General features: G+C 44.0%; 2 protein-coding genes across 4 annotated transcripts in view; one reads left to right on the top strand and one right to left on the bottom strand.

Annotated features, from left to right (window-relative positions):
• Positions 1-262: 262 nt before the first annotated feature.
• The window catches only part of tsnaxip1 (translin-associated factor X interacting protein 1), a 12,536-nt gene continuing 234 nt past the window's right edge, over positions 263-12,564 (bottom strand). Inside the window, exons 1-16 of one of the 2 annotated variants that reach the window (XM_015368517.2) lie at positions 9,033-9,245; positions 8,594-8,693; positions 7,840-7,946; positions 7,325-7,451; positions 6,989-7,082; positions 6,297-6,493; positions 5,155-5,290; positions 4,624-4,793; positions 3,732-3,891; positions 3,302-3,432; positions 2,494-2,622; positions 2,163-2,321; positions 1,625-1,734; positions 1,289-1,403; positions 892-998; positions 263-670 (exon numbers count right to left, since the gene is read on the bottom strand). In XM_015368517.2, the coding sequence (XP_015224003.2) occupies positions 463-670; positions 892-998; positions 1,289-1,403; positions 1,625-1,734; positions 2,163-2,321; positions 2,494-2,622; positions 3,302-3,432; positions 3,732-3,891; positions 4,624-4,793; positions 5,155-5,290; positions 6,297-6,493; positions 6,989-7,082; positions 7,325-7,451; positions 7,840-7,946; positions 8,594-8,693; positions 9,033-9,097 (2,115 nt within the window). In that variant the 5' untranslated portion in view covers positions 9,098-9,245 and the 3' untranslated portion in view covers positions 263-462. Of the gene's footprint in view, positions 671-891; positions 999-1,288; positions 1,404-1,624; positions 1,735-2,162; positions 2,322-2,493; positions 2,623-3,301; positions 3,433-3,731; positions 3,892-4,623; positions 4,794-5,154; positions 5,291-6,296; positions 6,494-6,988; positions 7,083-7,324; positions 7,452-7,839; positions 7,947-8,593; positions 8,694-9,032; positions 9,246-12,564 lie in introns of those variants that run through there. The other variant, XM_069181204.1, reaches the window with a different exon arrangement.
• ranbp10 (RAN binding protein 10) overlaps positions 9,957-12,564 on the top strand; it is a 23,665-nt gene continuing 21,057 nt past the window's right edge. The window contains exon 1 of one of the 2 annotated variants that reach the window (XM_069181205.1): positions 9,957-10,302. In XM_069181205.1, coding sequence (XP_069037306.1) covers positions 10,104-10,302 — 199 coding nt within the window. In that variant the 5' untranslated portion in view covers positions 9,957-10,103. The remainder of the gene's footprint in view (positions 10,303-12,564) is intronic. The other variant, XM_006641402.3, reaches the window with a different exon arrangement.

Here is a 12,564-nt window from a genome sequence, read left to right as displayed (position 1 = left end):
TAAGCCTTCCTCAGCTATTAAGAAGCGCTGAGTGGTGCATCAGCACATTGAGCCCACGCCCCTGTAGTGACGATCTGCAGCTGCTGACTGATTGTTGGGGGAGGTAAGCAATGCTGCCCAGCCGAAGAGGCTGCACAGAAATGAGTGTTTTACAGAATGTAATAAAATTCTACCCAAACATTACTTGTCAGGAATCATTATAAATAATTATTACATTCATGCATTTAATTTAAACTTAACAATGCCAAACACCTTGGTGGAGTATTTTTGGCAGGTGGCTGCATCATTTAATAAGGGGTTGGAATACAGAAAAGCATTAGATGTCCAACTATTGCCAATTCTGGTGGGTATTTTACTGAATAGGAATTACCTTCTTGATAATCGGGCAAAGTATTTAATATGGGGAAAAAACATAATATAATGGATCAAGTTACGTGACACCATAAAACAAACGGCAGTGGCTCAGTCCTGTGGGGGCAGAGGACCTGCCCTCTTGACATGAGCTGCCAGGAGGCGTTGCAGAGCAGAGTCTGTGTCCACGGGGGCAGCCTGTTCTAGGCGATCGCTCCGCGTCTCGAAGGCCACGGACAGATAGCGGTCGAGTATCTGGGAATCCAGCGAGGGGTCGATGCTTTGAAACGCTGTCTTCAGGTCCGCAGCCTCAACCTGTCTGTTTTAAAAACAGTATTTCTAAGGACATATTCCTAATGAAGTAAACTGCAAATGAAGGTATAGAGGAGTCGTAGTCTTATTTAAGCACTGAGGTTGGTTCTGTGACAAAAATACAGCAGTCACCATAAAAGAATGTCCTCAAATGTCACTGCATGAATAGATAAATATTTCTAAAAACACTTTGTGAAGGCCAGTGTAAGCCATGAAACTGACGCTTACTCTTTGCTGCCCAGCTGAGCTCTCAGTTCAGTGAGGTACTTGTGCTTCTCTGCATTCGCCTGTTTTTTCACCAGCTTTAGGAAAGGTCCAGGTTTTCCTTCTGCATCCTATAAATGAAACGACCAACAAAACTCAACAAACAAAAAAATATTAAAAGGAGATGAGTAAGCTGAAACCTTTAAAAGAACAACTTTATGAAAATGTAAAATGCTTAAAGAAAGCATAGGATAATTGATCCTGAAGCTTAATTTAATGCTTATCCTGAAGATCATATAACTATTGTTATACTTAATAATTTGGGATTAGCTGGATTACTGATGTTAGAATGGGAAGGCTGCCTGGGCTTTTCCTAAAAGCATATGAAAGTCAGTCAGCTGTCATTAAGAGAGTGGGGTACCTCAGTGAACAAAGCCTGATAGGTGAAGGTGCTCCCTAGCTGGGCCTGTGCAGCCTGTATCAGCTCCTCAATCTGTGCCTCCATCTTCAGGGGGAAGGCTCTTCGTAATGCATCACTGCCAAAAAGAACCACAGCGATCTCCAGCAACAGACCTAGTTTTTAAAATTCTTACACAATAACGAAAACTCCCGTAGAATTCAATCTCAGCAAAAACATTTGTTTGGACACATGTTTGTAAACTCATCATTCCTATTCCTGAGGGGGTATTTTTTTTACTGTGAATTATGTTCTTGAAGGGTGCTCTGTAAGCAAAAGTGAATTGCATGTTCTCCTCACCTGAACTCTTGCATGGTCAGAGTGCTGCTCTCTGCAGCGTCACTGTGGATTAGCTCCTTCAGCAGGTGAGACAGTAGGTGAATCTGTCCATGGTACACACTCTCATCCACCTGGCAAGCGGACACACAGGGTGGACCTTTACTTTTACACCTGTCAGTTGTTTCTGTGATACACAGCATCTTTTCTTTAGAATTAAAACTCAACATTGGAGTGCCCCAACTGCAGGATCTGAAGGCCCAGTGTGTGTCTGCCGGTTATTTATGTCCTTAAGAACACAGCTGGTATAAAAACCCACAGACACTACTCCAGTAGTGCGATTAGGCAAATAAGTCCTTGAGTCAAATCCTCCTTCCCTGCAAGTGCACTACTGCTCAAGACTGAACTATGAATTTCAGTGATGATTTTTTCAATGTAAATCCTTTGCAGTGCGATTTGTGCATTTGGGATTTATCTGCTCCTGCCCGTCTGCCACTGGTTATGTGCTTTAAAATACCAGGGCAGCGCTGAAGGGCCTTGGCACCGCAGATCCGAGGCGTACCTTTCCCAGGAGGATGCTGAAGAAAAGGCTGATGAAGTCGTCATCCTGGTGTCGCCTGCATCCCTCCACCAGGCTGTAAGCCCACTCCGCGGCACCGTCCACATGCCGTTTCTCGAGGAAGGAGTGGAGAAACTCCGCCAGGTTCTGCCTCTCCTCTTTCTGCAGTGGGAGCAGCAAAACAGGGTTCTTTGATTTAAGCCCAGAGGCAGCTTCCTGATACTTGATTTTACTCACAGGAGGGAAAAATGTCACCACTGCAGGTCTGATCTTTGTGGCTAGAAAAGAGTGAAAGACTTTAGAAGTGAAAATTTAGCAGACTCAATCTTGTTACCTGCTCATCCTCAAGGACTTTGTCTTTCCAGACTTCTTTGATTGTGTTCACTATCTCCGATTTCTTGAGTTTCAAGTTCCTGATCTGTCCCTCATAGCGCAAGTACACAGGGACATCCTCTCCTGTACCCTAGACAAACACAAGAGGGCGCTGTTTACAAGCATCTCCTGGGTTTAAACATATTGTACTGCTGCAACTCTTGTACAGTAGTTGTGCCCCTCAGCTTTTGGAATTACAAAGTGGATGGTGGTTTGAAATATAAGAGGTTTGCTGAAGCCACTACAAGGTGAAACAATTTTACACTAAATCTTTTTTTCTTTGCAGAACAGAAGAATTGATGGTGGAGTCTTTACTCAGGTTTTTTGTAAGGGCAGTGAAAGGCCATTGGTGTTCCAGATCATGGTATTACCTTTGATATATACTCCAGACTTTGAGATGTACGATCTTATTTTCTTTTAAATGTGCAAAAAGGGAGCACTTCATTCATTAAAGCTCAACAAATATATGACATGGTCATGAACCTTACATGTTCACATTGAGCACAATAATCTAGTGTACCTTGATGGAGACTGTCTAAAGAGGGAAGTGTCCTACAGCAGGTGGTTAAGTATATGGTTTTATTGTGGTCTAAGGCAGAAGGTACATAAATACTGTATTCAAGAGGAACAATGTTTTATCATGCAAATCTTAATGCTTTAATGAGTAAAGATAATGGATAACGTTAATTTCCAGCCTGTAGACACTGATAAAGAGTCCTATAAAACATGCAGGGAATAGCTGTCGAGGTGAAATAGAGAGATATCTGTACCAGCCCGTCAAAGAAATCCTTTTCTTTGGCTGGTCCTCCTCTCAGCTCCTCCAGAAGAATGTCCACCAGCTGGTCACTGGACTGGCCCTCCGTCAGCTGTGCCCAGCGCTCACTGCCCCCTGACACCACATCTATGGAAACAGAATGAGCCTTATCGGACTTCTTAGCCAACTTGCTCATAAACTTCAATACCAGGTCAAATTAGAAATCTAATATGTGAACAGTTAATAAAATGTGTATTTTAATTTTAAATCAATTTTAGTCCAAATGACAGGGAGGATTATTTTGAATTAAATACGAGTGCAGCCTGCAATGTCAAGAATGACGCATTTTAAGCCTGCTCTTAAACAGTTGTGCACACTGTCAACTCTTTCAAACCTCACCCACAGTAAAGGGCAGCGTGGGCTGGGAGAGAGGCGCCGCTGGGTACCTGCACACTTCTCCCAGCGCGGGCGCGGCGTGGAGCTGCCTCTGAAGCGCTCCAGCTCTGCCTGCAGGCCCTCTCTCTGCTCCGCCAGCTGCCGGTGCACCTCCAGCAGCGTGTCGTACTCCTGCTTCATCTGACTGAAGTCCTTCTGCAGCATCTCCATCTGGAGGACAGGCAGGAAGAAAACACCTTCCAGCACCACATTCAGTACAAGGGCGACTGGAGGAAAAAGCTCTGTAAGGGTTTTTACCACAAGGCTCATCAAATCAGGTGTCCCTGCAGCACCTGCTATTTCTTATCTCTTAAATATAGGCATATCAGCTGTTGGTTTCACAGCGCTGCTTAAATTACACTGGTGAATGCCCCCTTTTCCATACAACCCGACTCCTCAGCAGTAACAGTTTATTCTGGGTCTGATGAGCTAAATATCTTTTCGCTGAGCCTTCTACAGACGCTTTTTTATTGTCACGAACATATAGAAACCTTGCTCCTTGTCAAAGCCTTAAAATTCACTTCGGAAAGGCAAGAAATAAGAACATAGCTGCGCAAATTCCAATGATAACTTGCTGATGCGAAAGATTAAGGCTGCACTGTGCTTTATGTTTATCTCACCCATAGCTTCTGGTGAAAAAAAATCACAGCGGTGCTGTGACTAGAACCTCTTGTTCTCATATTAATCACACAGAGATTAAAAAAGAAAAACCCAGGAACCAGCCAGCCTGCTCATTTATCTCACGGGGGTTTCACTGAAAGCTATTATAAATATTAATAGCAGCTACGAACACGCCAGTGCAACACCTCAGCGACAATGCAATGAGGCAAAATGTGGAAAAGGCCAAATTCAACCATATCAAGAGAGGTGCTATAGTATTATAGCCCATGGGTGCCCTCTGACCTTGCCTAAGGTGTCCCTGTGCTTCCTGTCCAGGCTCTCCCAGTCCCGCCGGGGCACGACGTCCCCATACTCGGCCTGCATGCGGTTCAGCTCCACCTGCAGGCGGGTCAGGTCCTCCCGTGCCACTTTCAGCGCCAGGCGCACCCGCACGGCGTCCTCCTGCTCCTCCACTGCTCGCAGGAGCACAGCACACGAGGCTCCAGTCAAATACTGCACACATACAGTACTGCGCAAGCAGGCTTTCACAAGCCCCTCACACCAAGGCAAACGGGATGCCCTACAAGGTACGGTTGCACTCCGTGCACAAAATATATATGTTACGGTGCGTTACAGCTCATTTCCAGATTTGTCATGTAAGAATCTAAAGTTTAATAATTCATGCTCTTCCCTGGAACTGAGTTCTAGAGAAAGGGAATGCAACAGTCTTGTAAATGCACCTTCTAATGGATGATAGGGCTTTTGGAGCAAGCTGCCCCGGTGCTCTGGGGAACTGAAAGAAGCAGAGATGATGCGGGCTCCTGAACTAAGTACCTTCTTGCTCAGGGCTCTTGTGCTCTTCTTGCAGGTACCTCATGTTGCTGATGTCGTTCACCAGGAGCTTGCGGGCATCACTCTCCTCCCGATACAGCAGGTACTGAGCTGCCAGGTCCTCCTGCAGCCGGGACACCTGTACAGAAAGGGAGTGAAGCTGACTCGGAAGTGTAAGCAGGGTCGGGCATTTATCATGCCTTCAAGAAACTGACACCCAGAAGTACGTTTACAAAACTTAAGGCAGCAAAAGAAGCTTATTGCTTCTTCCACAAATTGCTAAATTGTTTAAAAGTGTTATATTCAGAAATATTGCTTGTGAAATGCGTTACAATATTGTATATTAAATAATACAGAAAAGCAGAAAGCTGGGGTAAATCATATAGGTTTGGGTGAATGAAAAAGTGCAGCTAACCTTACATTAGCTGACTAATCTAACCCATATCAATTTGGGCACTGTAATCCAAAAGGCGAGCCATATCTGCAGCTTTAGGCTGTTTTCAGATAAAACTCATCAGTAAAGCTGTTCATGATCAAGCCCTTGTGCAGTAGGCTCATTCTCTCTTCTGTGTCCACATTGAAAAGCAATCCATAAATTTGTGATGCCTCCTTAAAAGCGGGCCTTGTTTGTGTAATCTCTAATGTGAGTCCCTCTAAATAAATGGCTGAAGCACCTCCACAGGATTCCTAGCGTTAATATTATAAATACATAAGCCAGTCCTGAAATCCAAAGGCACAGACTGACTGCCTTAGGGCTGGAACACACAAACACACTTGCGCACAGCAAGAGCAAAACCAGAAAACATTTAGAGTAGATACTACTTTGGTATGTCTAAAATGAACATTTTAGATCTTCTGTGTCACTTGCACAGCCTATCATACTAATTTTGATTTTTAAAAGTCTGATAGACATTTGATGCAAACAATGTTTAAACATGCAAAACTGAAATCTGAAAAGGTGATTCCATTACCTGATGTCTGGGTATGAGGCTGCTGGAAAATACAATTAAATCATTTTTTTACTTCATATATTTTATATTACTTACATAAACAGAGATGATAAATATATAGTTTTTTATTTATTCCACATAATATGTGTACCACAATATCTCCCTATCTCTGCACACCCAGAGCCTTTTTTTTACCTGTGCTTGTAGTGCGTTCTTGCTCTCATTCATATTGTCGATGATCATCAGCAAATGTCTCTTCTCCTGTTTGAGGGCCTTGACCTCCGCTCTCTCCTCCTCACGCAGGGCTAGGACCCGCTGGTCACACTGCTCTGACACCACCACCAGCATCCCCTTCAGGGGCTCCAGGGTACGGATCTGCTCTCTCAGATGGGCTGGGGTTAGCACACAGCAAGATCACTCTATCTCTTCCCCAGTCATTTGTATTTCATTATTTGCTTCTCATGTTTTTTGTTGAAAAAAAAAAACATGCATAAGTAGAAACGAAGTGTTCCACTAGTACGTTCTGGAAATTGGCCATTACTTCATGGATCTTTTCTGTTGTTTCATACAGGTGTAGCGCCATTCTAAACTGGACTCCCACCAGTGCGTCTGTCTACTTTCCTGATTGTGTGATCTTTCATGCTGGAGTCTTCCTGGGCATGCAAAGAAATACAAGGCCATGCTTTCAGGAAACAGATTTGGTAAACAAAGAGGATCTGAAGTTCATATTTGAAATTAACACCAGAAAAAAAAGACAAAAAATGTGATTGCACCACCACAACTAAATGCACTGCAAAAGTTCATGTAGCTGTAACAATAAAAAGGGCATTATTTATTATATCAATAACTGTTACTATATGTGCTGAAATACTGCAGCTGTTACATACCTAATGCAATCTCATATTCATTCTTGATGGCAGAAAGCAGTGGCTTGTAAGTTTTTAAATCTTCGATGAAATACTGAAACACTTCCTGGTATGCCTGTATAGTAAACAGAAACAGAACTCAACGGTAGATTCTCCTGAGCCCTGCAGGGGTGCTGCTCAGGGGGCAGGGGGCATAGTGTGAGGGCTGCTGTTGCAAGGAGCCGAGAGTCCGGGAGAGGATTTAGGGATCAGAGTTCAAGGAAAGGTGCAGATGATGTTATTTACTCAGGGGCCCCCGCGGACACTGCCAGGGCTATATAACGTGGACAATGGGAGAGCGTTCCTGTGGGTGCCGACCTGCAGCCTGCGCTCCGGTGCGTCGAGCTGGCTGGAGTCCAGCGCCTGCAGCTCCCTCCGCAAGTAGCTCTCCAGCTGTTCCAGGAAACGTGGCTTGGAGACCAAACCCGAGAGCTCCTCGCCACATCTGCACACAGGCAGGACAGACAGAAAACAACAGAATTCTCGAGGCGATTCCCAGACCACTCCATTGGCATTTACATCTGGAATTCTGCCCAGACTTTACTGAATCCCACGGACATCCGTCCATCTGTGGGAGACGATGGAAATGCAGGGGCCATAGGGAAGTCTGAGATCTTTGGACACATTTATTACTGTTGAATCCAGTGTCCTTAAGAAAATCAGCCACTTCTGGTGAATTGTACACTCTGTACAACACTATTATTAAAAACAGTTTCATTATACAGAAAAATCAGACCAAAAACCCAGAACAGTCTCACGCCCCCTTGATTGAGAGAGACTCTTAGATGAAACTGGGAAGCTGGGAGAGTCTGGAGGAAATAAAATCTGCTCACCCACGAATTCTGTTCTCACTGCCGGGTGGCTGTCTGTGTCCTTGGTGGACTATCTGTGAGGACACGTGGGCAGGCCATGTGGAGAGGAAGCCAGTGGCTGGAGAATGCTGGAGAATTAGAGAACAGGATCATTTATTACACAACTTGACAGCACACAAAAAAATCAAGGACATACAGTATACGTAAACTTACTAATCAATACTCCATTTCTAGTAATGTTAATTACTTTGTATGATACTGTTTTGGATGTTGTTTACCATTCCAATGGTATTGTTAACACTTATTCAGCAATTGTAACAATTTTGTTAATTATTTTCAAAAAAACGTACTTAATAGAGTTTAAATAAATGAACTGTAAGAATATGCATTGCATTCGTCACATTCATTTTTTTCATTTCAGATTCAGAAATACATAAGTGCAACATACCAAAGCATATAGTCTATAAAATTGCATAATTAAGATTCCAATCACTTCAATTTTGCCCTTTTTCATCTGGCCTTAGAAATAGCAGCAGCAAGAGTAGTGGTACAGGAGCAGTAGTACATTAGCAACAGCAGCAGTGAGACTAGTGATTTACTAGTAGAGTAGCAGTAATGTAGTAGCTGTAGATGTAGTACAAGTAGCTGTAGAATAGTAACCGCAGTAGTAAGAGCAGTAGTACTGGTTGTACAGTAGTATTAGTAGTAAAAACAGCAAGAGAGTGGCTACAAAAGCAGTAAGTGTTGTAGTATCAGTACTACTAGTGTTACTCACGTGTGCTGTCTTCAGGGTGAAAAGGCTTCCGATCTCATCGCTTTGCTGTCGGCTCTTCCTGACAGGCTTCTCGCTCCCTCCAGGACAGTTTACAGGCAATCTATAAAACAACGAGGTCGTGATCTCCCAAGACTAGCCTTTAAATAGCAGGCTTTCTATTGGTGGTGTATTTACTCTGTCGCTGTCCCCATACATGCCGTCATTTTCTCAAGTCAGGAAAGACAGAACTCAGTTATCTGAAATGTATCTTATTGTTCATATTCAGTAAAATCATTGTGCGCTTTACTGAGATAGAGATGTACTTGTAAAGAAAAATAGAAACCACGCAATACGTTACTTGTTAGCCATTGCGGTCTGCTGCATACTGCAGGTTCATTTGGAAAATATATATATATATTAGAAACTGTATTTAACTGTAACTGTATTTTTCAAAACTGACCCTTGTCTTTCTGACACAGGCAAAGGAGGCAACTTGCAGTCTTTCTGCACCGACATGCCGAACATGAGATTAATCCCTGTATCGCCGGCTGGGATAGTCCTGACCCACTGGCGCTCTCTGTGTACACTGCGTTGCCTTGGAGACGAAGGACCCCTCCCGGCAGGACCTTAAAGGGATGTCCTCAGCAAAGCAAATAAACAAATATGTGTTTCCTAATTTTTCCTGCTATAGATCCAAAAGTTTGGACATTAAAACACAGTTATTATTATTTAAAAGCTGTTTATCTCCGTACAGTCGTGGTTTTAGATTTAAATACCGTTATGTCCCTAGTACAAGATTTGGTTTACGTAATTTAAAGGGAAATTAAAGAATGTGGTCGTTTTTGAATATATATTTTTGGAAGTTGCAAACAGTTTAAAAAAATCAAAGCACCACACGTCTTTAGAAACATTTGTAAAACGTAAAGCCCTCCGTCTGCACTGAATTAATACATAGCAGTAACGAGCATTTTTTTCACTTTTATCGGGTCAAATATTCTAGTTACGTGTAAAAAACATCCCAATCTGTTGCTTGAAAAATGTTCAAAACACTCCAGCTCATGTGGCGTTGATCCTGGTATATGTAGTTCTTTATTAAGGAACGCAATCACTCGATAAAGAAATGCCAGCCTTTAAAAAACTACATTTCCCGAGAACCCTATGAGCTGCTACAGGGGCTTGTGGGGTTTGTAGGAAAATCTGAAGAACGATCTCGTTCAACCAGTTTGGAATCCGCAAGTCTGTAGAACTACAGTTTTTCCTCCTCCTCACGCGTGAAGTCCACGGGTGCACTCCCGCAGGTATTTGTGGGAGTTGTAGTCATTATCGAACTTTGTGCTCGTCGATACCCGTCGTACAAGACGATCTCCCGAACTACAACTCCCTAGCACACCGCCGATAGCCCGATTCTAGAGCGTTGGTTATCCGGGGATATCGCACCGCTGTCTCTAGTCTATTTCACTCTCTCCCTCTTCCTCCGGATTGACACAATACAGTAGAAAAAAAGCAAAACAAAACATTAAAAGCCAAAAAAATGGCGGAGCTCGGAGCGGGGAGCTTGCAAGGGGGGGACCCTGCTTTCAGCTACCAGGAGCGAGAGCTCAACGAGCGACTGAAGCAGCTTTACCCGGCCGTGAATGAGGAAGAGACTCCTTTACCTCGATCTTGGAGCTCCAAGGATAAATACAGCTACATCGGGCTCTCACAGAACAATCTCCGGGTGCATTACAAAGGTAGAGACATGCCGAAATGCTAGCACTGGCCTTCTTAATCCGGGCCAGCACTCTCCCGAAGGCTCGCTGAGCCGTTGTCTACTGTATGCGATTATGCGGACGCAGTCTCCCTGGTCTGTTTTGATCTGTTTTCTGTGCCCTCTCCGTTTTGTCTCACAAAAAGAAATCCCCGAAGCGCTGACAGTTAATGATGACAGTGTCTGGGGTTCCTCGGGTTAGAAGACCCTCGCCCTGGCCGAGCTGCCCCCGATTTCGTTTTTGCTCATAACGACCAGATAAGATGCTGGGCAGCGACTCGTCTCAGCCTTGCAGCTGAACTGTGTCGGGTGCCGTTTTTATTTTATTCTTCGTGGTGCTAATGTCCTACGCTTCTGCCCACCCCTCCCACTTTTTGTTACAAATCCCCGAATTTTAATAAGGTCCAAGAAGCAAGGGGGGTGACCCGAGAAATCCCCCCCCCCTCAATCTTTCCCTGCCCTCTTAGAAAATAATTGCATTAAACGGAAAAGAATGACATCACTTGCCGTGACTGTCAGCAGTTTGCGATACTGATTATGAGCCAGTTTTAGGAAATATGGACGCAGGGTAGGTGTCAGTTACCCAGGGCAGGTAGCTGTATTCTGCTCCACTGGCACAGTGATATAGATGCCAACTCTGGCCACTTAAATGGACGAGGCACCTACCAAAGACGACACAGGAATCCGCAATGATCTGGTATTCCTTTTTGCGAGATTATTGCGGATTCCGTGAGCCGTGTGGTGAGCGACGAGGACCGAAAAAGAGATCAGCTCGTTGTTGAATTCGGGCCTTGAATTACAATGAATTAACCCTTTCCGCCCCGAGAGCGGAAACAGGATGTGTTTATTGTGAAAGAAGGGCTCGGTCTCGTCCTCCTGGTTCTAGTGGGGTCCGGGCCGTGGTTGTGTCTCTGAACCACGGCTCCCCCAGGGTTTTGAAAAAGGAGTGGCAGACCTGTTGTGTGGAGTTTTTCTGTCAAAGGGCAGGTTTAGTAAAATGAATAAGCAAATGACACGCCACCAAAGATATGCTTCTTCAGAAATCTGGTTAGCAGTGAGGGCTTTACCAGACATAGCTATCGGTCCTATGTGTACCCCCAGAGTTCTCTGAATCACCCCCCTTTTTTTTGAGCAGTTGTGGATTTAGAATCACGGGGTTCTCTTCAGTGTGGATCCTGATGAGAGCAGCCGTGTGGGTACCATGCACAAGAATTATTAGGTTTCCATTCTAGTGAGGATTGATTTCAATGTATCGGACTGGGCTGGGGGAAATGGAGAGATCGTGGTCGACTGATTGAAATTGCTTTATTTGAAATTGATTGAAATCCAAAATGAAAACACTTTGCTCAAACAGAATGATGACTGATCCAACCACGGTTGCTTCTGGTAACGTTAGGTGCCCCCTGTTGCTATGGGTTATAATTTCACAAAGCTCCTGACATTGGAATGAAACTGACTCCTGCTGTCAATTAGATCTCGTGTCCCACATGGGCTGTGTTCTGTATTGCCTGTGGAATACCATCAGTTCCCTGCAAATTCGTCTGATGTGTTCTTTTAAAAGACCAAATTGTATTCAGCCAACAGAGCTTAGGCAATGTAGACTAAGGGTTTTTTTTTGTTTCAAGGACAGAGCAAAGTTTCTAGACGGCATGTTTTGTTTGGAAGGAGTGATTTGTAAGATCTGTAATGAGGGTCTTGGCCGAGACAGATCAGAGTCAGAGAGGTGTACGGTAAGTCAACACTGAACTCAGTGAAGGCCCTGGCTGTGAGCCGGGGGGCCTTTCTGAAATGAGCTTTTTTTTTTTTGCCTGAGTGGAAGAATCAGTGTTCACAGTGCAAAGGTCCAGTGAGAGAATGAGGATATTTTTCCTAATTATACAGAAACTGGGGGGGGGAAAGACACTTTAACTGGAATAATTGCAGTTAAACTTATTTATTTAGAATGGGGGAAGTCAGTTTTCCGAAACTTAGAGGTGTCATTTTAGCTCAACACCTTCAATGAAATATTTACCCCAATGTGGAACCTGCAGCTGTAGTCTGAACACTTGTACAATTGTATTAGACTGCGGGGTGAACAGGGGTGGAAATAGTAGTATGACACAGAATTACTCCATCAGCCGCAGCCCTGCGTTCAGATTAGGCAACCTATAAATAGCTCTGCTTTATATTTAAAAAAGAATCCAGAGAACATGCATGCACCATTTTGAAACCTGTGAACAGAGTGTGATCGCTGGCATCATGAAGT

Source organism: Lepisosteus oculatus, chromosome 20 (genome assembly GCF_040954835.1).
Source record: "Lepisosteus oculatus isolate fLepOcu1 chromosome 20, fLepOcu1.hap2, whole genome shotgun sequence".
Lineage (NCBI taxonomy): Eukaryota > Metazoa > Chordata > Actinopteri > Semionotiformes > Lepisosteidae > Lepisosteus > Lepisosteus oculatus.
The sequence above is the reverse complement of the archived record's forward strand: the minus strand, read 5'-3'. Positions and strand labels throughout refer to the sequence as shown.